Source organism: Elephas maximus, chromosome 7 (genome assembly GCF_024166365.1).
Source record: "Elephas maximus indicus isolate mEleMax1 chromosome 7, mEleMax1 primary haplotype, whole genome shotgun sequence".
Classification (NCBI taxonomy): Eukaryota; Metazoa; Chordata; class Mammalia; order Proboscidea; family Elephantidae; genus Elephas; species Elephas maximus.
In genome coordinates this window covers 117215871-117241859 of record NC_064825.1, presented here as the reverse complement: position 1 = coordinate 117241859, position 25989 = coordinate 117215871, and the positions used below count along the sequence as shown (strand labels likewise).

At 37.1% G+C, this 25989-nt stretch overlaps 3 protein-coding genes across 3 annotated transcripts; 2 read left to right on the top strand and 1 right to left on the bottom strand.

The window, feature by feature from the left end:
- Window positions 1-3661: 3661 nt before the first annotated feature.
- On the top strand, window positions 3662-4594 carry LOC126079052 (olfactory receptor 5M3-like). Its single transcript, XM_049889952.1, has one exon. The coding sequence runs from the start codon at window positions 3662-3664 to the stop codon at window positions 4592-4594; it is 933 nt and encodes a 310-aa protein (XP_049745909.1).
- Window positions 4595-11024: 6430 nt separating this feature from the next.
- LOC126079340 (olfactory receptor 5M9-like) lies at window positions 11025-11957 on the top strand. The gene has a single exon (XM_049890287.1). The coding sequence runs from the start codon at window positions 11025-11027 to the stop codon at window positions 11955-11957; it is 933 nt and encodes a 310-aa protein (XP_049746244.1).
- A 12582-nt stretch (window positions 11958-24539) lies between these two features.
- Window positions 24540-25496, bottom strand: LOC126079298 (olfactory receptor 1038-like). Its single transcript, XM_049890223.1, has one exon. It carries the CDS (start codon window positions 25494-25496, stop codon window positions 24540-24542), a length of 957 nt encoding a protein of 318 aa, XP_049746180.1.
- Window positions 25497-25989: the final 493 nt, after the last annotated feature.

The window sequence follows — 25989 nt, the reverse complement described above, 5'->3', positions numbered from 1 at the left end:
GATTGCCCCTTTAAGCATTATACAGCACCCTTCTTTGTCTTTCATGGTGGATTTTGTTTTAAAGTCTATTTTATCTGAGATTAGTATTGGCTCTCCTGATCTTTTCTTGTAGTTATTTGCTTGATATATTTTTTCTGTCCTTTGATTTTTAATAAATTTATATTTTTGTTTCTAAGGTGTGACTTTTGTAGGTAGTAATATAAAAAAAAAATTGGTGGATCTTTTTTTTTTTTTTTTTTTTCCCATTCTGTCACTCTCTGTCTCTTTATGAGTGCATTTAGGCCATTTACATTCAATGTAATTAGTGATAGATGGGAGTGTATTTCTGTCATTTTGTAGTGCTTTTTATTTTTTGGTGCTGACATTTTCTTTGTTCCTCTTACTCTCCTGTGCTGAATTCCTTTTGTTTGTGGATTTCTTTTTTATTTCTTTTGTTTTGTAGATTTTGTTTTTATTGAGACTTTGTTTTTCTTCTTTATTTTGATGAGTAGGTTTGTTAACTTTCTTTGTGGTTACCTCATTATACATCTTTACATCAGGACATGGAGGAAATACAGGACTTCTGTTTTTTATAGATCCGGTGTAAATTTGTGCTGCCTCTAAAAATTTCTAAAATCTGTTATCTAAAAATAACAGGTTTTAGATAATTTTCTGCATTTTTTCGTCTTTTTGTTACATGAGTATGCTTTAGAATAGCTTTTAAAAAATTACCATTTAGCATCCCATTCATATTATGTACACCTCAAGGAATTAGGTATAAACACAGTGCTTACCTTTCAGGTGATAAAGAAATAATTTAATGAGTCATTTTTATACAAATTCTATGGGTGCATGTGTAAATATATGTGCCTGCATTTGTGCATGTGTGTACGTATTCAATAGTTAATCCAAGGGGTACATATTACAGTAATCCAAATACTGCATATTATACATATCTCTCTCTTAAACAGATAAGACTATAAAATGATGCACTCAAAACACAAGACCAGAGAATAATAATGACTAAAAGTCAAACTCTTGTTTAATGTACAGATAGTCCCTAGCTTACTACATATTCAAGTTGCTAGGAACTGCACTTACAAGCATCTTTTTTTTTTTTCACATCTTATCGTTTGTGGTATGTACTACATAAAATGTTAAATATATGTCTATAAGTTTATATGTAATATTTCCCACCCCTTAAGATGAGTAATGATAGGATTTATAAAGATACTGATAATAAAAGGCAATAACAATGAAAATTAAAAAAAAAAATGAGGTATTAGACTTAAGTTAGAATTGATTTAAACAGAACCCTGTCATTAAGTCAGGGACTACCTAGTTCTGTGTAACTACATTTCCATTTATGCAGAAGGATGTCTTTCAAGTTGCAGGAAACATTGAGATTCATAGTGAGGAATTATTTTTTCCCCCTCATCCTTGGTATTATGTTTGTGTTTATCTAAGGAACACATACTATTAATATGCATTATTTTTATTAAAATTTTTTTTTTTTTTTATACACCGCACTATTATCTACTACAAGCTGAGAACTTTTGACAGAGGTACTTGGCTTTCTTAGCCAGTAACAAGCACCCTATGCAGATTCTAGGAGAATGGTGACATTTTTTCATATGACTTTTCTTTGGTCATCTTAAGGTAAGTTAAAACTACTAAGAAAAAACTAACAAATATTAACTGCTTTTTCTCAAGGCACAAGAGAAGATGATAAAATACATTTTCGATTCTTTTAATAGATTCATATGCAGCAGTTAACATCTGGGGAAGTCACTTGGACCAATCAATCTCCTAATTTATCCAAATAAGGAAAGTGAACCCTAAATGAAGGAACTTCGTAACAGAGTCAGGCTGGAACACAAAGCTTGGGATTTCCATCTGTGAGTTCTTTAATTCTTCATGTATATATAAAATTCATTAATCTTTATAACAACATCACAAAGTAGATCTTCTTATTATCCTTGTTTGCCCATGAGGAAACTGAGACACAGGGACATTAAATAAGTAGTCTATGGACAGCACTGGGTTTTTTTTTTTTTAAGATTACATATCTAGTAATTAGTATAATTGGGAATTGAACAGTTTTGCTATTTAAGACTTTACCCATTTTATTTTTAATGAAACATTTCACAGCTCATTAATATGCAATTTTAAGGCAATGAACAAGATACCCGTGTAGTTCTCAGCTCTTCAGTATCACCAGGGACCAGCTGGCAAGTGATGATTATGACATACTTTTCACTTGTACTTTGGTAGCAACACACAAGAACGGTTTTATGGAGAACCATCGTTTGTGTAACCCCTTGGCCCATGAATAAGTAGAAACAAGAAGAAAATTCCTCCTGATAAGATAGCTCAAAATACTTAAACCGCAATATTCAAACTTGCTGGAAGATTTCTAGAATGCAAATAGCTAGCCAACTTAATTTGATACAGTAAGAAATCAAAGCCTCCTCACCAATACTTAAACAAATTTACTTAGCTTTCTGATGTATTTGAGATATTATGAGTTCCAGCTTAAATGTCCATAGAGAAATAGTACAGATCTTTGCTCGTATTTTATTACTCTTATTTTGCTCAAAGTTCTAAGGAACTTCAGAACAGTTGACCAACAGGTAGCAGGGAAAGGGGAAGTAAAAGGAAATCTTATGTCCAAGGGCACAATAGGCTGAAATAATCATTGGATGTTCAATAGATGGAGAAGATATCAATTTTTGACTGCCACAAACTGTAATTATTTTTTGTAATAATTAACCTGAATTGTAACAGTCTTAGGCTAATGACTTAATAAACACATAACTTCTGATCTCAAGTTTAACAACTCAATAAGGCAGAGAGAAATGGAAAACTGACTCTGTTACAGAATTTGTTAATAGTTCAAGGACAGATGGAGAAGCTCTTAGAAATGAGGTGTTGCTTGAGTTCATTACTATTAGACTTGTTTGTAATGCGGACAATATCTGAAAAGGATTAAACAATTTTTTAGATTGATTCGAATTGTTCTTTTTTTAAAATTGCTAAATCAGTGTGATGCTTTAAGAGATTTTCTCTCTCTTTTTTTAATTCCATTATGATAAGAGTAATGGATTTATGTCAAGCCATCTACACAGTTTTATTATATTCTTTTTTAATAAACATAACAAATTTGCCAGGTGACTAAATGGAAATAACATTTTACTTTTTGATTACAGAATAGCATTTCTTTCCTTGTGCTTTAGATTTCAAATATATCACAGGTATTCTAAATTCTATAAATTTAATGAAGAAATAAAATGTATATACCTTCTCAAAGTTGGGGCCACTGAAAGAGGCCTTTCCCTTCCCAGGAAATAGCAGGAGCTGTTTTTCTGAAATCTTTGCAGACAAACAAAATCTTTCTTTATAGAAGGTCTGTCAATATATTGCTGTACTTATGAATATTTTAACACTTTAGGTGTAAAAAATACCATGTATGCATACATGCATACAAGAAAGAAATACTGGTAAGAAAAAGATACCAGAGAAAGAGAGGAGAGAACAAAAGGAAAACAGTAGAGGCATTAAAAGAAGTAGGTTAACAAAGGACAACATAAGTGAAGAATGGCTATATTTAGTATGTGTATTTACTGATCTCTATTTATTTTATTAGGTAAAATGCATCTGTGTCTGGGTCAGATTTAAGAAAATGCTCAATCTTACCAATGTGACAGAATTTATTCTTTTGGGATTAACTAGTCATCCTGAATTGCAACTCCTTCTCTTTGTGATGTTTTTACTGGTCTACATTATCACCCTGGTTGGGAACATTGGCATGGTCATATTAATCAGGATCAGTCCCCAGCTCAGCAGTCCCATGTACTTTTTCCTCAGTCACTTATCATTTGTCGATGTTTGTTTTTCTTCCAATGTCACCCCTAAAATGCTGGAAAACCTTTTGTCAGAGACAAAAATAATTTCTTATTCTGGTTGTTTGGTACAGTGTTTTTTCTTTATTGCCCTTGTCCATGTAGAAATTTTTATTCTTGCTGTCATGGCCTTTGATAGATGCATGGCCATTGGCAATCCTCTACTCTATGGCAGCAAAATGTCAAGGGTTGTCTGTTTCCAACTGATTTCATTCCCATATATATATGGTTTTCTGACTAGTCTTGCAGCGACATTATGGACTTATGGCTTGTACTTCTGTGGGAAAATTGAAATCAACCACTTCTACTGTGCAGACCCACCTCTCATCAAAATGGCCTGTGCTGGGACCTACGTAAAAGAATATACGATGCTCATACTTGCGGGCATTAACTTCACATATTCTCTGACTGTAGTTATCATCTCTTATCTATTCATTCTCATTGCCATTGTACGGATGCGCTCAACGGAAGGGAGGCGGAAGGCCTTCTCCACCTGTGGGTCCCATCTGACAGCTGTCATCATATTTTATGGGACTCTTATCTTCATGTATCTCAGACGTCCCACTGAGGAGTCCGTGGAGCAGGGGAAAATGGTGGCTGTGTTTTATACCACAGTGATCCCCATGCTGAATCCCATGATCTACAGTCTGAGGAACAAAGACGTGAAAGAAGCCATGAACAAAGTAATTACCAGAATGTGTTTAAGAAAATAAAATTGACTTCATTTTGTCTTCTATGTTCCTTAAATATTTGTTTGGCAGCAGATTATTGCCCAGTACAGAGGAACATTAAACTAAAGACTTTTTTTTAGTGCACTGAAAAGAACTAAAAGAGAGACACACAGACTAAAGTTGGGAGAGGAAAAACAAAAAAAAGAGTAGATTGACCCACTTGTAAGGAAGTTAAGTAGTGAAGGTTAATTAAAATTTCATTAATTAAAAAGTGCTCCAGGCACAGCTTACAAGTACAGAAATTGAAATTGTTTAAGTATTTACCTAAAACTAAAATACTTTGTTTTTCTTATTTAAAAATGCAGTGAATGAATTTGGGAAATTTTTATTCATTTAACCATTTAGTGAGTAATTTGAGACAGAAAAATATGACAACATATTGAATCGTCTCATATTATGAGCACATAAGAAACAATAGTCTTACTAATTGTTATGGTACTGTTTAATCCATCTGTCAATGTGGGGGACGGGTCAGTAGTTCCGAGTACTTGGGGCACTGAAGAATGCAGCAGAGAACTTTTTCTGAGTCTAATTTTGTTCTTAGTTTTCCAAACTAAATAGAGGCATCATACAGCTTAGAATGTATGGATAGCCTAGGTTGACAATCTTGTTCTTTAACTTGCTAATTGTATAAACTTAGACAAAAATTTAACCTCATAGTTATTTTATATACGTATCCTTTTATTCTTCAAAATGGCAACTATATTATTCACAATCACATAAAGATGGTGAGATAATTAACACTTGCAAACTTCTTAGAGGTGAGAATGCAAATTATTTCCAATTTTTTGAACTTCATAGGCAACAGGCTCTGCTGGGCTGAGAGTTATTACTAACTTATCTTAGAACACAACAACAACACTTTAAAATAGTGTGTCCTCATTCTACAGATGAATACATTGAACTCACAATTATATGACTTGCCCACATAGTCAGTGTGGTAGACCCAAGGTTTGATTTCAGAGTTGTCTAAGTTCCAAGTCCATAAACTATTGCCTCCCAGAAAAGCCTGAATGTAGTGGGATGAATTCTTTCTGCTATAATCTAATACTTCATCAATGACCTCTACTTGTACTCCTTCCCAGAGTTGGCAGATGATTCTTGATTTTGTGGTATCTGACATTTGCAAAGAAACAAACAAAAAAAGAGCCCCTGGGTGGTGCAAATGGCTGACCACTCTGCCACTAACCAAAAAGGTTGGCTTGGCTGTTCAAATTCATCCAGGAATATCTCAGAAGAAAGGCGTGGAGATCTACTCCCAAAAGTTCACAGTACTTGAAAAAACAAAACAAAAAAACAAGCACACACACACACAAAAAGCTATGAAATGTATAGAACTTGCAGTGATGTGATCGTTTATTCTCATACATATTGCTTATTAAACTGTATTATTACATGGAAAGTCAGTCACAAAAATTTTACATGATTCGAATCAAAAATATTTTTTCCCGAGATGCATAATTGTCAAATGCAAATGAAAATGGGCAGAACCCATGCAAAAGTGGGAGACAGGTTGTATTATGATGACAAGATTTTGATCTTAATCTTATCATAAGCTTTATTCTTCCTATTAAAATTATTTCCCTTCTTCTACCCCTGAGATGTTTCTAGGATTTTAGTCATTATTCCTTTCATAATTACCTGGGTGGTTCCTTAGGGAGATGCTCCCAGTGTTCAAGACTCTTTTATAAATGGTGAGAAATTACTCTTTGCTGCTCGTTTTTGCTGAAGGTAGGTCTGCAAGTTCTGCGTGCTTTGCAGTGAAGATTATTGCAGTCAAGTCTTATAATTTTCCTTCATTTTTGATGAGAAAATTAACACCTTATCTTTAGATTTATTTTTACCACAATGTTTGACTGTTTATATATTACTGGGAAATTTTCTTATTTTTATTTTTTTTCATGCCAAACCAAACCTGTTGCTGTCGAGTGGATTCTGACTCATAGCTACCCCACAGGACAGAGTAGAACTGTTTCAAGGAGTGGATGGTAGATTCAAACTGCTGACTTTTTGTTTAGCAGCCAAATCCTTAACCACTGTGCCACCAGGGCTCCATTTGTATTCACAGCATAGTAAAAACTTCGTAAAAATGAGTTTGTTATAGGGGATTTACAAAGTCTTTATTGTGCAGATATTCTCTTTTTACTCTTCTTTACAGCTAAATGCCATTAATTTTCACACTGTTATTTTAAAATATCTATGAACAGAATTGGGGATCTTGAGCCAATGGAATAATTGCACCAGTGATTATATTTTCACCGTTTTTCTCTATGCGAAATTCTTCAAGCATCAATAAACATTAATTTTTTTTTTAAGAACACATTCTATGTTCTCAATAGTTTTGATCAGTAATTCACACCTAAATATAATAAATGAGTTCTCTCCCAGAAGTCAGTCGGTCATCTGATCTTAGGTCAATGGGATCGCCCCACCTTGGATGGATAGGGGTAAGCAATGACTTATATCTGTAGTCCAGCCTGCTTTAGGAGTTTATTCAAAACTCTTCTAGTCCATCAAGGATAAACTATCTAAAGGATAACTTTCTCCTGTCTTAATGGGTAATTAAACTAAATTTTAAATAAAAAGAAATAGAATAATATCATAGGCTATCAAAGTGTCAGCAATATGAGGTAGTTAAGTGCTATGGCTGTTAACCAAAAGGTCAGCAGTTCAAATTCGCCAGGCGCTCCATGGAAACTCTATGGGTCAGTTTTACTCTGTCCTATAGGGTCGCTATGAGTTGGAATCGACTCGACAGCACTGGGTTTTAATGCTACAATGCTAAAGTCGAATTAATTGGGTTTCATCTCAATCCACTCAATCTGACCCAGGGAGACTTTCTTAATCTTTCAGTGCTTTAATTTTCTCATTCGTAAAATGGAGCTGCTAATAGAACCTGTTTTGTAGGACTTTTGCATGCATGAACTTAATAAACATTCAATAAAATTACCTGTTCTTATTAATGTTATAAAGCATCTGCTACTTTGACTACAAAAATTTTTCCTAGACAGCTTTACAAATATTGGAGTTTGTAATGTATCATCTGAAGCTGATTTAAAGATCAGGAAGCTTAAAAGAACCATATTTGTGAATATTATTGAGCATCTGCTTTATGCAAACACTAAGTTAGGCAACTTAAGGGCTTCTAAGGTGAATAACACAGACTCTACTACCACAGGGCTAGTGTTAATGTATGCACTTTGCCATGGAGTAGATTCTGACTCATGGCAACCCTATAGGAGAGTGTATAACTGCCCTGTAGGGTTTGCAAGGAGTGACTGGTGGATTTGAACTGCTGACTTTTTGGTTGGCAGCTGAGCTCTTCACCACTGCACCATCAGGCCTGCAGTGATAATGTGTGGAAGAAGAAAAAGGCACAGATCACACAGAGACTGAAACAAAATGGACAATGATCTAGAAAACTGGTCCTCTTTCATGATAATGGTGTTATTTATGTTTCTAAGATGCTTTGTAATATGTTGTACTTAAAACAATGTACCAAAACCAACCAAACCAAACAGCTGCCATGGAGTCAATTCTGACACATGTTGACCTCATGTGTTTCAGAATAAAACTGGACTCCATAGTGTTTTCGATGGCTGTGATCTTTTCAAAGTATATAACCAGGCATTTCAGCTGAGGTGTCTCTGGGTGGATTTGAACTGCCAACCTTTTGGTTGGTGGCCGAGTGCATGGTAGTACCACTAACCCAAGTCAAGCTCTGTTAGCTAGAGAATTATAGGTTCATGCTATCGAGGTCAGGGTTTTTTATATAGAAAAGTCCAAGAGCTTAGCTCTCTTTCACAGCAAGGGTCTGCAGCTTTCCAATGACTAACACATAAAACAAACCAAAAAAGATGAGCTATGATCATGGAAATCCATCGTAAGGGCAAACTTAGATTAGAACTAAAACTTCAGTGCTTATTTAAGTTGTGCACTCAGGTCATTTTAAATATGTTGTTGTTGTTGTTGTTAGGTGCCATTGAGTCAGTTCCTACACACAGAGACGCTATGTGCAACAGAAGGAAACTCTGCCCAGTCCTGTGCCATTCTCACAATTCTTGTTATGCTCGAGCCCATTGTTGCAGCCACCGTGCCATTCAATCTCATTGAGGGTTTTCCTCTTTTTTGCTGACCCTCCACTCTACCAGGCATAATGTCTTTCTCCAGGGACTGATCCCTCCTGACAACATGTCCAAAGTACGTAAGACTTAGTCTCACCATCTTTGCTTCTAAGGAGCATTCTTGTTGTATTTCTTCCAAGACAGGTTTGTTCGTTCTCTTGGCAGTCCATGGTATATTCAATATTCTTGGCCAACATCATAATCAAAGGATCAATTCTTTTTCAGTCTTCCTTATTCATTGTCCAGCTTCTACATGCATATGAGGTGATTGAAAACACCATAGCTTGGGTTAGCCGCACCTTAGTCTTCAGGGTAACATCTTTGCTTTTCAACACTTCAAAGAGGTCTTTCGCAGCAGATTTGCCCAGTGCAATGCATCTTTAGTTTTCTTGACTGCCACATCCATGGGTGTTAATTGTGGATCCAAATAAAATGAAATCCTAGACAACTTCAATCTTTTCCCTGTTTATCATGCTGTTGCTTATATTCTAAATCTAGCATATATAATTCTCATGTTAAGTACTTCAGGGATAAGAAAATAGTTCATAAAGATTAATTGTTTCAAGTATGCCCTGCTACTAAGTGAAGGGATCAGGATATGATCATCAAGTCAACACACTTTTGCAGTGTCCTTTTTGACCCTGCCAAGCTAACATTTCCTCTTCAGAGCTTTTGTACTTAAACTCCACTCTTACTCCATATTCCTACATAGCTGGATTCTTCTCACTATTTGGGCATCAGTTCAAAATTCACCTCCTCGTAGAGATGTTCTTGGACCACAGCATTTGTAACCCGCCCCCTCCCCCACCTTATTACCTATTCTATTAGCAGGGTGTACTCATGCCACAGCAGTTTCCTCTATCTAAAATATCTCATTTGCTTATTGTTTATTTCTTTTTAAAAAGTATGATGAGAAGTATGATGAGAACAGGAGTCTAATATATCTTGTTAATCCTCATCTTTCTAGAACTTAGAATAGTTCTGGACATAATCTAACAAATGCATCTCTCATATGCTTGGCCTTGATGTTTATAGAATGAAATAATGGGAACAATTAAAAACAAAGGTCCATTTATAAGTCAGTGACCTCCCCAAACACTGTTAATATGGAAAACTGAAATTCCTAAAATGGTGTTAATTCTGTAAATACCTCCTTAAACATTTATGGTACATTTTTACTTCTTGCAAGAAGTTAACAGGGGAAGTGCATTAAAAATAGAAGATATTATTTGGAAACATTTAATTTGTACTGACATTAAGTTGGAATGTGAATGATTGGTGGAATTAATTGGTTCTGAAAACTAGTGGAATCTGAAATAGCCACTGTAGTTAATGTAACACTTTACCTTTTGATATTTATCCATGGACATAATTTTGATAGTGGGTGCTAAACGATTGATACACTTTTAGTTTACTTTTCTGTGATAACTGGAAAACAGATATAGCCCGTGCTATGAAGTCTTTCTTGCCTCACCCTTGCAGGTGGTAGCAATGAAGCCAGCCTAGTGTTTAGCTTAAAAAGTAAAATATGACTAGGAATTCTATATTTTGAAAACATGACATCATATGCTGGCATACTGTAGGACAAATATGTCAACTAGATTTATTTGATGACTAGATTGTAACACCAATCTATAAGTCCATTGTGCCATAAAATTATGCATGAAAGGGCTTACCCTCCAAGATATGTAAAAATGGGTAAGTTAATATCACATGCATATTTGTATTTTTCTTGATGTTGAGAGGTAAGTAAGATATGTGAAGACAGTATTCAATGAAGTATCAAAGTACGCCCCTTATTTACTTCTCAGTTTTGCACTAACTGGCTATCTGACCTTGGGAGTGTGCTTTAACATTCATGGGCCTCAGGTTTCTTTTCTACAAAATAATATATTGGAATGGATTTAGTCCTTCTCTTGAAACTCTCAGTATGACTTTGGTCATTTCTATGACCTCTGATTTTAAAGTAGCCCTATTGTAATAACCTAGCAAATATATTAATGCCTACTTCTAATTTAGTAATAAATGTTATATACCTCTTTTACAGATAAGAAGCTGGAAAATTATTAAAATAATTTTGTATAAGACCAATTGAAGAGAACAACAATACCTATATATTTATTACCACCTTGGACATTGTGTGAAAACCACATTGCTTTCTAAATTATTTGAATTAGAATAAGGTTAAACAGAACTCAAATATTTCAGGAATAAAACAAATCTATTCATGTTTTGTCTCTCTCTTTTTTTTTTTTATAGGCCATAGAGATTGTGTCTCTGTAAAGGCAATGCCAAATTTCACAGATGTGACAGAATTTATTCTTCTGGGGTTGACCAGTCATCAAGAGTTACAGGTTCTCTTTTTTGTGGTGTTCCTAGTAGTTTACATGATCACTGTGATGGGGAACATTGGTATGGTCATTTTGATCAGCATCAGTCCCCAGCTTCAGAGCCCCTTGTACTTTTTCCTGAGTCATTTGTCTTTTGTTGATGTGTGGTTCTCTTCCAATGTCACTCCCAAAATGTTGGAAAACTTATTATCAGAGACAAAAACCATTTCTTATGTGGGGTGTTTGGTGCAGTGTTACCTTTTCATTGCCCTTGTCCATGTGGAGGTCTATATCTTGGCAGTGATGACCTTTCATCGGTACATGGCCATCTGCAACCCTTTGCTTTATGGCAGCAAAATGTTCAGGACTGTCTGTGTTTGGCTTATCTCTGTGCTTTGTATCTATGGATTCTCTGTTAGTCTAATATGCACACTGTGGACATATGGCTTGTACTTCTGTGGAAACTTTGAAATCAACCACTTCTGTTGTGCAGATCCTCCTCTCATCAAGATTGCCTGTGGAGGAGTTCACATCAAAGAATACACAATGATTGTCATCGCTAGAATTAACTTCACATACTCCCTCTCAGTAGTCCTGATTTCCTACACCCTCACTGTAGCAGCTGTGCTACGCATGCGCTCTGCTGATGGGAGGAGGAAGGCCTTCTCTACTTGCGGTTCCCATCTGACAGCTGTTACCATGTTTTATGGGACACTGATATTCATGTACCTTAGGCAGCCCACTGAGGAGTCCGTGGAGCAGGGGAAAATGGTGGCTGTGTTTTATACCACAGTCATTCCCATGCTAAATCCCATGATCTACAGTCTGAGGAACAAGGATGTGAAAGAGGCAGTCAATAAAGCAATCATAAAGGCAAATTTGGGGCAATGAAACTGTAGTGTACATCGTTGTGGTATGTCGGTACCTCAGGGCATTTTTAAAGGCAACCCTTACGTATACGAAAAGGTTCAATCTACCACAGTGATGTGTTACCCCATGAATGAACTCTAACGACTGAGTATGCTTTATACCCTACATATGCAGCATTTTTATTTAAACTGACATAATGTCATTCACGGTGTACATAAAACTGTGTTAAGCATAGCCATTGGAGCAACTCATAAAAAGTTGTGGATAAATAAATGCTAATTTGAAGGTCCCCATGTTATAGTTGAATGTGATTTCCTATGGCATATTTTCTATGTCTGTAGTCCTTGGCCTAGATTTCATGTGAAATATAATTTCAACAGAAAAAAAAATATATATATATACATTGCTTTTACATGACTACAGGATGTTGATGGATTCCAGTTTCCCTAAAAAAGTATCCTAGAATATTGATACATAAATGGATTTTTGAAAATGAAATTGTATTTGGAATCTTCACTTAGTACCTTAATACATTCATAAGACTTGTCCTCAGTAGGCATTGCTTGAGAGAGTGAACCATGTTTATATTTTATAACCTGTTTTCCCACCCTAACTTTACTCATCGGTTTGGATTATACTATACATTTTCCAATGTTAAAAGATTATCTATTATTTAAAATCTGACCTTTGACCATAGAATAACGTCCCATTAAACCTTTGGTTGATTTGAAATTGTTGTTTGATTACAGCTTCTTCCCAGTAATGTTACATTCATTGGCTCTGTATTTAGCAGTTTAAATCAAACATTTAGCATCTAGCGTAGATCAACCAGATAAGTAGGTCAGCTCAACTTAATGCTATTGCATTGAGCATGCATTCTAATTTGATCAGTATGGTTCAAAATGGTATTTCATTTGGGCTTTGTAAAAACAAAGCTCACTGTTCAATTTATCTTAATTTTTGTGTGCACAATATACAACTTAAATTGGTCTACCTTATATGACTCTTTCTAACTTACTAGCATAAAGACAAATGGCAGGTAGGCATGGTTCCTGGAGAGAGTTTATTCTAGCTTAAGTTGTTGTTGTTAGGCTCTAACTCATAGTGACCCTAAGATAGAGTAGAATGTCCCATAGTAGCAATCTCATTTAAAAAGGGTATACAGTTGAATATGTATAGAAAGACTCTGAGAAGTAGCATATAGTTGTGGCAATGCCTCTGTTAAGGTGAACTACTTCAAACACCAAAAGTATTGTCACTCATGTCAATATACTAATTAATCAGGTGACATTTTCCCAGTAACTTGTTTAGACTGGATCTGAGGAAAGGCAGACCTGGCAGTATCCTTTTTTAACCCTGGATTCTGAGAGCAAGAGGAGGCCATGCCATTAGTTGGTAATGGGAATTGTGTTAACAATTTCTAATGTTTTTTAATCACCACCTGAATTTGCTTCAGAAGAGTTGTGGTCAAGTATATGAAGTAAGGCTGCTCAAACAAGAACTGTCTTCTCAGAGACTGACATAATACGACATTCCAAGGGTCCCTATTTTCTGTGATCCTTATGGTAAAGATATTACCCAATCGCCGTTATTTTCTTTTTCCTTTGATAAATAAAACCCTGGTCACCCAGCTATAGACCACAGTTTCCATCTTTCCTTATTAATCAGACATCACCTTGCTACTAAGTTTTGGCAAAGAGCCTTCAGCAGAAAATTACATTTTCTGGAATTGGTGTTAGATGTATCTGGTTAAATCAGAAGAAATAGGAACTCTCCCATCTGGTCTTAGACATTAGGTAATATCCCTTTTGTCTTGCCATTCAGTGATGTCCTTGGATTTGTCCTGACCTTCAGCTGTCACATCAATTGATTATGAATCAATTCCCTGTCTCTCAATTCTAGGCCAAGTCTCTCCACTAGCTCTTTCATACACCAATAGACTTTTTCTTGGGCTCAGGAATTCTCAGCTGTTTTTTGTCTACCACATTTGTAGGCATGGACTAGGTGAGCCTCCATCAGGCTTTTTACACTATCCTTACCGTGGCTTTTTGTTGTTTGGTTTCCATTCTGGAACTACGGTTTTAATATGAGGCTCTTTCAGTCTCCCTGGCTACACCCTTGGGAGCTGAGACATCAATCCTTTTATCGTTGGAGCTCTTCAAATTACCTGAATTTTTCTTTCTTTCTTTTTTTTTTTTGGTACCTCTATGGTTTTGTGGGAATCCCCGGTGGCGTAGTGGTTAAGTGCTACGAATGCTAACCAAAGCCTCGGCAAGTCGAATCCGCCAGGCTCTCATTGGAAACTCTATGGGGCAGTTCTACTCTGTCCTATAGGGTCGCTATAAGTCATAATCGACTCAACGGCACTGGGTTTTTTTGTTTTGTTTTGTTTTTTAATGATTTCGCGATTCCTCACCTTAATCCAGTATGCTACCCAGACGAAGGGGAACCAGATCTCTTTTCAAAGCTTCAGGAACACTGAACATTAAAATCCTACTCATATTCCTAATTTCCGTTTGAGCCTTTATTAGTCAAGAAACTGGGTCTTTTGTCATTATGAGTGCTTTCTCACTCTGTGGTTTACTGTATAAACTCTGAGCTATTAGGTTTCTTAGCTATTTAATATTATCCTTTTGTAATCACAAAACAAATGAAACCAAAAGAAAACAATTATAAGGACAATTACATTTTTCCTTTATTGAGTGCCTGCGCCAGCAACTGACAGCCATGACTTTCAAGATTAGTGTCTTTGCTATTGAATTGCCGTGAGTCAGAATTGACGGCAACGGATTATAGATGTCCATCCGCCCAAAAAAAAAAAAAAAAAAAAAACTGAGGGTATGAAAACCATAATTATCAAACATTGTTTTCTGTCTAGAAATTATACCTTAAGGCAATCCATTCAAAAAGCATATTCCTCATTGTCCCTTTAATGATGGTGTTGGCATTGAGTTGGAATAGTCTCAACAGTAACGACTTTTGGTTCGGTGTTGTTATACAGGTATAAAAATAATTGAAAGAATGCATAGTTTAATATAATAATATTAAAGCCTTCACATAAATCGAAAATCAATTGCCTTTAGCTAAAGTGATTTTAATAGAATTCTGATTAACTCCTGTTATAGTCGTGTCTTTTGCCAATATTTCCCAAAATACAGTGCATGAGATGATTTTATATATTACACAGACACTTTGTTACTTTAAATGTCTATTTTTAATTTTGTTGCTCTCTATTTAGGGCAATTGTCAAATTGTCATGGATTTTTCATTTGCAGTGGTTATATAAAGTTTAGTTTTCAGATTTTTTAAATAAACGTGTGAGTCAATTTAAGGGAAATATACTAAGCAAATAATAGTCCAAAACATATGCCAGTGTTGGAAAATCATAAAATATAACAATAATTAAAGATTAGAAAACAGAGCCCTATGCGAAATTACCACAATTACACACACACACACACACACACACACACACACACACATCTATGTTATACGCAGTAACTTTTTGGGGTGCTATCTGCCAATCAGATAGTACTACTAACAACCCTATGAGATTTATATATACCCCTTTTTATTTTTTCAGAGAGATTCAATAATTGCCAGGATGTTAATGACTATTAACTGGTTGAACTAAAACATAAAATCCAGTAAGTGTGTGTCAAAGTCTCTTGTTTTCCGTGATGCTTGGGTGCCTCTTCAATAAGTTATTATAATAGTTGTTTATTCTAGTGATTTGGTACTCAAACAAAATTGGAAGGAACTGAGATAACATAATCCCTCACATTTTCACCTCTCGTTCTTTCTATGTTTGCATAATAGAGTTTCTCTTGCTATTTTATATATACCTGTAACACCCTGATTATACTTACACACACACACCCCACAGTTATAAAATTGCACATGCATAAGTACTTACATGTTACTTGGATATGTGGGTACATTTATCTATAAACACACAGATATATGTGTATATATAAATGTGTATGCATACATGTGTATTTATTTATAGCACATACTTTTTCCCCCTCAGTACACAAACTATTACTCTCCCTCAAAACATATCAACATAACAGCTGTCCTGTTGTCCTTTTCAGTTTACGTTCATGAGGCTTGACCATCAAGGAATAGACATGCTCTCTGGGAAAGCAGGAATACATTACAAAATGGCAACGAGGCTAAGCCTATAGACATTTTAGTGAAAATTACCTCCTTTGATACCTGCATTCTTTATTGTAAAAGTTTAGCTGATCACATCTTTATTTCCACAATGATCTCAGTGATGCTAGGATGTTGGCATGAAGGAAAAAGAAGGCTCTTATGCTAATGTAATATGATTGTGTTTATATATTTAGAAAAGGAAGTCTTAGCTAGCATTGAAATGTACTTTGTGAAGCAGCCTAAGTCTGTATGTATTTTATTGATCAGAGTGCCTGGGTTAAGTCTCTGTTTTACCACATCCTAGCTGTAGAGCCATAGAGTTCTTGGTTTAAGCTCTGCTGCTAAATCTCCTTATCTGTAAAATGGAGATACTGATATTGTCTTCCTTAGAATGTTATTATCAGGATTAAAGGTATATAACATAGTGCATGACAGATAGTGAACACACTGTGAATTCTTGGCATCATTATTATTATTCATGTGTCCATTTCTCCTACTGACCCAGGTGTAAACACTTCATAGTACTCTCTTCATCCTCTCTAGTGACCAAAACACAAGGTATTTTGAACAAATTATACTGAAAGTCTGTTCTTGCTTGCCAGTTTTACCACTTAAACTTACTGCTGTGACCTCTACTTCTATGCAAGTATAGTCTGGTTATAACTATACTGAGGCAACACTGTATATCTGGTTATAGTTGCATTGAGGCAATGCCCTATTTCACAGAATTTTATATCTTCAATTGTTTGGTCTGTCCTTTACGGTTTGGTTGAAAGTTTCTAAAGCTTGTAGCTAAGTTCAATGCCATCTATCTGTAACCCACTCCATTACTGCAAGAAGTGGGTAAATCTATAGATTCATCAAAGACAGCTTTTGACATATGAGTTATTTCATTACATTGGCTTTTCTCTTTTACTAGCTTTAGGGTAAGAGAACCAATATTTCTATATCTCTGCTCTTTGATATCAGTCTCAGTATCATCCATAAGAACAAGGCCGACTGCAGAACAGGCCATCAATTGCTCATACGTAAGTTCAAGTAGAAGCTGAAGAAAATCAGAACAAGTCCACAAGAGCCAAAAAATGACCTTGAGTATATTCCTCCTGAATTTAGAGACCATCTCAAAAATAGATTTGATGCATTGAACACTAATGACTGAAGACCAGACTAGTTGTGGGATGATATCAAGGACATCATACATGAAGAAAGCAAAAGGTTATTAAAAAGACAGGAAAGAAAGGAAAGACCAAAATTGATGTCAGAAGAGACTCTGAAACTTGCTTTTGAACGTCGAGTAGCTAAAGCAAGAGGAAGAAATGATGAAGTACCGTAGCTGAACAGAAGATTTCAAAGGGCGGCTTGAGAAGACAAAATAAAATTAATGAAATGTGCAAAGACTTGGAGTTAGAAAATAAAAACCTGGTGGTGCAGTGGTTGAGAACTTGGCTGCTAACCAAAAGGTCAGCAGTTTGAATCCACCAGCCACTCCTTGGAAATGGTATAGGACAGTTCTGCTCTGTCCTATAGGGTTGCATGAGTTGGAATTGACCAAGAGTTTGGTTTTTTTTTTTGGCTCTTTGATAATTATCATTTTGAGCTTTTAAATTTTATCACAATAATGTACTTATAGTTTCTTGCCTTAGACCAAAACTTCTTAAGATAATTCTGTTGTAAGCAGCAGACTCAAGACTGCGTACCACTCAGAGCTGTTCTTGAAGAGTTTTTGTGATAAAGTCCAAGACATTGTCCAATGTTGTTTAGTTAGCAAATGATAGAACTGAGGTGTGAACTCATCGCTAGGCTCCAAAAGGTAGCTTATTTCTCTTCTGCTAAGACATCATACCTTGAAATGCAGGCAGATTTTGATTTCTGGTCATGTCTGGGTCTGACTTATGGGCCTTTTGGTGAGTTTGAAGCAAGAATGATAGAGAAAATAGAAAACAGGAGTCATATCAGAAGAAAAAATGGATTATATGTAAAACTGAAATGCATAAGCAACATAGTTTAATTTTTGTCTATTATCAACATAAGTCCATATGAACCCTTTCCTGGGTCTCTAGATCCACTTTAACACATATTACAGTGCATAACTCATAGTGGAAGTCATATAATCAGAAGACTGATTAATTAGATTCCATTCATCTTTCACTTATAAAAAAATTGTTTCAATTTAAAGCCACATAACAAATTATGGATCATAGTTGTTATGAATAACATCACAAAAAATGAGAATTCCAGAACACTTAATTGTGCTCATACAGAAGCTGTACATAGAACAAGAGGCAGTCATTTGAACAGAGAAAGGGGATACTGCATGATTTAAAATAAAGAAAGGTGTGTGACTGGATAGCATCCTTTCACTATAATTATTCGATCTGTATGCTGAGCAAATAAAGGAGAAACTGGACTGTATGAATAATGTCACTTTGGGTTTGGTTGACGACTTAATAATCACATGTGATACACAGATGACACAACCTTCCTTTGCTGAAAGCACATAAGACTTGAAGCACTTACTGATGAAGATCAAAGACTACAGCTTTCAGTATGGATTACACCTCAACATAAAGAAAACAAAAATTCTCACAACTGGACCAATGAGCAACATCATGATAAACCGAGAAATGACTGAAGTTGTCCAGGATTTCATTTTACTTGGATCAACAATGAATGCCCAAGGAAGCAGCTGTCAGAAAATCAAGCGACATATTGCTCCAGGCAAATCTGTTACAAAAGACCTCTTTAAAGTGTTAAAAAGCAAAAATGTCACTTTGAGGACTAAGGTGCACCTGACCGAAGCCATGATATTTTCAATTGCCTCACATACATGAGAAAGCTGGACAATGATTATAAGGAAGACCAAAAAAGAATTGATGTCTCTGAATTATGGTGTTGGCTAAGAATATCGAATATATGATGGACTGTGTCTTAGTTATCTAGTGCTGCTATAACAGAAATACCGCAAGTGGATGGCTTTAACAAAGCAGAATTTATTCTCTCACAGTCTAGTAGGCTAGAATTCCAAATTCATAGTGCCAGCTCCAGGGGAAGGCTTTCTCTTTCTGTCTGCTCTGGGGGAAGATCCTTGTCATCAATCTTCCCCTGGTCTAGGAGCTTCTCAGGTGCAGTGGCCGCAGATCTAAAGCACAAGCTCTGCTCCTGGAGCTGCTTTCTTGGTGACATGAGGTTCCCTGTCTCTCTGCTCACTTCTCTTATTTATATCTGAAAAGAGATTGACTTCAGACACAACCTAACCTTGTAGATTGAGTCCTGCCTCATTAACATAACTGCCTCTAATCCCACCACATTAACGTTATAGAGGTAGAGTTTATAACACATAGAAAATCACATCAGGCAACAAAATGGTAGAAAGTCACACAATACTGCATATCTTAGCCAAGTTGACACACATTTTTGGGGAATGCAGTTCAATCCATAACATTTCACCCTTGCGCCCACAAAAATTAATTTCCTTGCCACAGGTAAAACATAGTCACCCCATCATATCATAACAAAGTCTTAATTCAACTCCTAGTCCAAAATCCAAAAATTCCTCTTGCTTTGGGGAATCTAGAATACAAGCTATCTGCTTCCGAAGTACAATGGTGGAACAGTCACAAGCTAGACATTTCCATTACAAATGGGAGAAATTGGAGGGAAAGAAGGGATAACAAGCACTAAGCAAGTCAGCAGAACACATTACATCAGTTCTCGAGGCTTGAAAATAATCCTGTGTTCTCTGAGACCATTTACAGAATGGCCCTGCCCTCTGGACTCCAGGTACTGACCACATTCTCAGGATTCTGAGTGGAGGTCCCTTGGCCTTGGGCTTCAGCTCTGCCTTCCAGGCCTACTGAAATGGCAACTCTGCTCCCTCGGCTTTGGGCAGCTCCATTCTCCTAGTCCATCTGAATGGCAAAGCTGCCCCCTCAGCTCTGCCCTTTGGGTGTGGCAGCCCCACCCCCTCAGTTTTGGGCAGTGGATCTGCTCCATCCCCTCGCACTTGTGAATGGCAGCCCCACACAACAAAACCAAGTTGGTGAAGATCTGACACTTTGAAACCTAGGAGACTGTGGCTTCACTCTTTGAAGCTCTACCATAATTCATAGGCCATCGCTCTACCCTTTGAAACTGAGGCAGTTCTCTTTCCTGTGATCCTTGTCTCTTTCGTATCTGCTTCTTGGTCCCTTGACTTCTTGGCCCCTCAGCTGGCTTCTGCCCTGCTCAGGCGAGTGTTCCAAATCTCTTTAGCTCCACCAATGAGCTCCTGGAGGAACTCCACTCTGCCAGCAAACTTTAGCTGGAAGGCACTCAGCTGTCTTGCTCTGTGGGTCAGTAAGCCTACCTCCACCAATAAGTGTTCGTAGGCACCCCACTCTGCCAGGAAGCCTCCTACACAAAGGAGCTCAGCTCTCTCACTCTGTGGGTGTGCTCCAGCACTATCTCACACTGGTCTGGTTCTGCTACTACTGTTTCTCTGCTGTTGCTTCTTGCCATCCGTGCTGTCTTCAGTGTAACAGCTTTCCACATTTCCTTCTGAATCCGCACCAGAATTGTCTTTCACATCCATAATTCCACCAACAGTTTCTTCAAGACAATCTAGGCTTTTACTATGCAGCACTTTAAAACTCTTACAGCCTCTATCCATTCATAGTTTCAAAACTGCTTCCACACGGTAGGTATCTGTTAAAACAGCATTCCATTCCTGGTACCGAATTCCGTCTTAGTCTTCTAGTGCTGCTGTAACAGAAATATGACAAGTGGATGGCTTTAACAAAGAGAAATTTATTCTCTCACAGTCTAGGAGGCTAGAAGTCCAAATTCAGTCTGCCGGATCCAAGGGAAAGCTTTCTCTCTGTGTCAGCTCTGGTAGATCTCATACCACCAAGAAACAAGCGTCAGGAAAATACAGCAATCTTTGGACTTGGGGTCCTTGTGCTGAAAAGATCCATGACTGGGGAAGACTGATGACAAGGACCTCCTCCCAGAAACACGGAGAGAAAGCTTTCTCCTGAAGCTTGCACCCTGAATTTGGACTTCTAGTCCTAGGCTGTGAGAGAATAAATTTCTCTTTATTAAAGTCATCCACTTGTGGTGTCTCTGTTAGAGCAGCACTAGATGACTAAGAGAGACTGCCAGAAAAATGAACAAATCTGTCTTGGAAGGAATATAGCCAGAGTGCTTTTTGGAAGCAAGGTTGATAAGACTTCAACTCACGTATTTCGGACATGTTATCAGGAAGGACCAGTACCTGAAGAAGGACATCATCCTTGGTAAAGCAGAGGGTGAATGAAATGAGGAAGCCACTTGATGAGTTGGACTGACACAGTAGCTGCGACAATGGGCTCAAACATAACAACATTTGTGAGGATAGCACAGAACTCAACAGTGTTTCATTTTGTTGTACATAGGGTTGCTATGAGTTGGAACCAACTCAATGGCACCTAACAACAGTAACAACAAGATTAAGTGATCAACTAAGACTTGCTAGAACTATTAGATTCTGATTCCAAATTTCCTGGAAAGATACCTGATTGGCTCAACTTCAGTTATGTGACCTCTCCAATCTGTGCTCATAGGGTTAGAACCACTAGTACGATGATGGATATCACATTCTGACCTTGGGAAAGAGGGGCCTTCTCAGAGAGCAGGAAGGAGCTGAAGCACGGAAAACAGTCAAAATAGTACACATTTTCTTTGGTCACTAAGTGAACCACCCTTCTAGCATCACTTGGAATGGTTACCGAGATTGTGTTAGACTCTAAGAGCGATGAATTATAGAATATAAATTCATTCCTCCCAGTGAGTATCCCAGAGCAAACATTACACTTTGTGACTAAGCCAACACAGGTACACCATGACATACTGAGAGACTAGTGAGGCAGAGGTGATATTTCACTAGAGTCTGGTGAGCTTCCCAAAGGGAATAAGGGGTCATAGTTTGTCTCCTATTGTTTTTAATCTCTTCCAAATTAACATTGTCTTACTCAATACACAGAAGGTCAGCTCAAATGGACTAGACCAAAAGCAAAGAAGTTTCTGGGATAAACTGAATGCTTCAAAGGTCAGCAGAGCAAGGGCGGGGATTTGGGGACTATGGCTTAAGGAGACTTCTAAGTCAATTGGCAAAATAATACTATTATGAAAACATTCTGCATCCCACTTTGAAATGTGGCATCTGGGGTCTTAAATGCTAACAAGTGGCCATCTAAGATGCATCAATTGGTCTCAAACCATCTGGATCAAAGGAGAATGAAGAACACCAAGGTCACACGATAACTATGAGCCCAAGAGATAGAAAGGGCCACAGGAACAAGAGACTTACATCATCCTGAGACCAGAAGAACTAGATGGTGCCCGGCCACAGTTGATGACTGCCCTGACAGGGAGCACAACAGAGAACCCCTGAGGAAGCAGGAGATCAGTGGGTTGCAGACCCGAAATTGTCATAAAAAGACCAGACTTAATGGTCTGACTGAGACTAGAGGATTCCCTGCAGTCATGGTCCCCAAACCTTCTGTTGGCCCAGGACAGGAACCATTCCCGAAGACAACTTATCAGACATGGAAGGGACTGGACGATGGGTTGGAAAGAGATGCTGATGAAGAGTGAGCTACATGTATCAGGTGGACACTGGAGACTATGTTGGCATCTCCTGTCTGGAGGGGAGAGGGGAGGGTAGAGAGGGTTAGAAACTGGCAAAATTGTCACAAAAGGAGAAACTGGAAGGGTTAAATCATTAGGGGGAGAGTAAGTGGGAGTATGGAGTAAGGTGTATATAAGCTTATACGTGACAGACTGACTTGATTTGTAAACGTTCACTTGAAGCTCAATAAAAATTATTAAAAAAAAAAGTGCTGCAGTGAAAAAAAAAATTAGCATTGTCTTGTCTCACTTGTGCCCCTGTTCTCCTCGGGGCCTCATGCAATTCTCACTCACTTGCTGGACTCTACAGGTACTTTGGGACTAGTGGCTCAGGCCACTGTACTCTTGGACTTGGCAGCACATTAAGTGTTTAATCACTCTTCTCTGACATCTTAATTACGTCTGAACCTCACTAATTCGTTTTGAAATTTTATATATATATATATATATATATATATATAATGATTAGTTGATTGATATCTGCCTCCTCTACCAATCCTGCAGCAGTATTGGGGAGGGGGCATGTTTGCTTTTATTCTGCAGTGATGTCACACAATATCAAGCACATGATAAACACTGAATATTTGAATGAATGAAGAAGCAAGTCTATTCCATTATATTTGAAAGGTTAAATTGGTTTTGTATGATGTTGTTTTATAGTAACTTCCCAAACCAGTTACTGTTGAGTTGATTCCAACTCATGGCAATTCAATGTGTGTTAGAGTAGAACTATGCTGCATAGTGTTTTTAATGCTTTATGTTATTTTTTTTTTAAGAAGCAGAGTGCCTGGTCTTTCCTTTCTCTTTGTTAAAGCCATCTACTTGTGGTATTTCTGTTATAGTAGCACTAGATGACTTAGACAGACTGCCAGAAGAATGAACAAATCTGTCTTGAAAGAAATACAGAGTGCTTCTTGGAAGCAAGGATGGCAAGGCTTCAACTCATGCACTTTGGACATGTTATCTGGAAGGACCAGTTGTCTCTGGGTGAACTCAAACATCCAACCTTTCAGTTAACAGATGTTCATGTTAACAATTTTTGCCAAGCAGGGAATCCGTAGTAACCCCAACATGGAGCTATATTCTTGGAATCAGAAAGCCACCATATTTATCACTTCGTTTTAAGCCAGCTCTTCATTCCTCCAACTCTACTATATTTTCCTCATATTCTCAAACCTTCCAAAAACCTTTGGAACCGATAGCATTGCTTAGGGAATATAAAAATAGGTATACATTCTTGATTGTGTTAGGATACCAAAAGGGTGCCTGGAATTTCAAAATCTAATCCTGATATGAGACCTGTGTAGTAGAAATAACATCTTTCCAGAGGACATGGTAATCATGTAATTTCAGGGAGTGACCAGTAGCAGGCCTGTTAGTGGTCAGAGGCAGAGCAAAGAATGATAATTAACAGTCAGGTACAGCTAAGGAGCAGACTATTGCATGAAATATGCCATAGGTGTGGACAAGAAATTCACTTCATCTACTTCATTGCTCCCTCAGATCCTTCATTAAATAATAAATAGAAAAAAAAAAATCTTATGAAGGGCCCTTGAATCTTGTATTGATGGCATAAGAATACAGGTCATATATATCAAGGTCCCATACGGAACTAGTATTAATTTGTTGAAAGCCTTAATTCTACTCCTTTATACATAACATTTTATTACAGGTTGGATGGAAAATAGAACTTAGTACAAAGGAATTTTACTCATTAAGGGGGGAAAAAGGAAATTTACTTCAACAAAATATTTATAAAAAACAATGCATTTGTACGTGGTATTGTTCCAAGTATGGAAATTATCTTTTTAAATTTGTTAGAGACAAGACATAACATTTTTCAATGGCTTTCCACAGGGCATTCTTTACCTCTTGGTTCCTCAAGCTGTAGATCATGGGGTTCAGCATAGGAATGACTATTGTGTAGAAAACAGAAGCCATTTTGTCTGTGTCAAGGGAATGATTTGATTTTGGCTGCAGATACATGAAAATCAGAGTCCCGTAGAATATAGTCACTGCGGTAAGATGAGAGGCACAAGTTGAGAACGCTTTGCACCTTCCTTCTGTGGACTGGATTCTCAAGATGGCAGCCACAATGTACAAGTAAGAAATAAGGACAATAGTCAAAGAGCTGATCATGTTGAATCCAGCGAAGATGAAAATCAGAATCTCTTTGAGGCTGGTGTCTGAGCAGGCAAGGACCATTAATGGGACATCATCACAATAGAAGTGATTGATGATATTGGGGCCACAATAAATCAGTTGGAAAGTAACTACTGTGTGGAGCAAAGCAACAGAAAAGCTGTATAAGTAGGGAGCCAATACCAGCTGCATACACACCTTTTGGGACATGACTACCATGTAGAGAAGAGGACTGCAGATGGCCACATAGCGGTCATAAGCCATGACAGCAAGGAGGAACATCTCTGAAATCAAGAAGTTCAGGAAAAATCCCAGTTGTGTTGCACACGCATAGAAAGATATAGATCTGTGGTTGGTCAGAAGAGTCTCCAGGAATTTGGGGGCTATTGATGAGGAGTAGCAAAAGTCCACAAAGGCCAGATTACTAAGAAAAAAGTACATAGGTGTGTGAAGTCGCGAATCCAACCAGATTAATGAAATCATTCCAAAGTTCCCTACCAAAGTTAGAGTGTATACCACTAAGATGAGCAGAAAGAGAATAATTTCGATCTCTCTGTGAACTGAAAAACCCAAAAGAATGAATTCAGTCACCCTGGTGCTATTCCCTTCAGCCATTTTTTCCAGTCTTGCATCTGCTGGGATTGGGGGAGAAGAAGAAGATGGGGCAAGAGAGGAATTATTGGGACCAGAAATTGTGATCTGATTCAAATATTGTGCCTTTCTTTGGCTTTTGAAATGACATTGTTCACTGATATAGGTTAACAGAACACACCAACACAGTCCATTTCAAACTGTACACCCTGTCTATTTATATATGTACGAAGCCAAAATTAAAGTCCTAATAGGAAAAAAGAAAAAAAAAAATCAAAGGCTACATAGTAAAAAAAAAAAAAGTAAAGTTAAAAAAAAAAAAAGCTTTATATGTTTGTAAAGTACCAGGCAGTGTTTCATTCACAGGGGTCACCATGAGTCAGAACAGACTCAACAGCACCTAACAACAACAAAGAATATTTACTTTTTAAAATTCAGATAGTTTTAAATTATACTGAAACAGGAAAAAGTTCCTTTTTTTGCCCTTTCTTATTTTCCCCGCAGTAGAGCAGAACCT

Bases quoted from the DNA above. Each gene is read 5' to 3' on its own strand.
- LOC126079340 (XM_049890287.1), top strand. From the start codon at position 11,025: ATGCCAAATTTCACAGATGTGACAGAATTTATTCTTCTGGGGTTGACC.
- LOC126079052 (XM_049889952.1), top strand. From the start codon at position 3,662: ATGCTCAATCTTACCAATGTGACAGAATTTATTCTTTTGGGATTAACT.
- LOC126079298 (XM_049890223.1), bottom strand. From the start codon at position 25,496: ATGGCTGAAGGGAATAGCACCAGGGTGACTGAATTCATTCTTTTGGGT.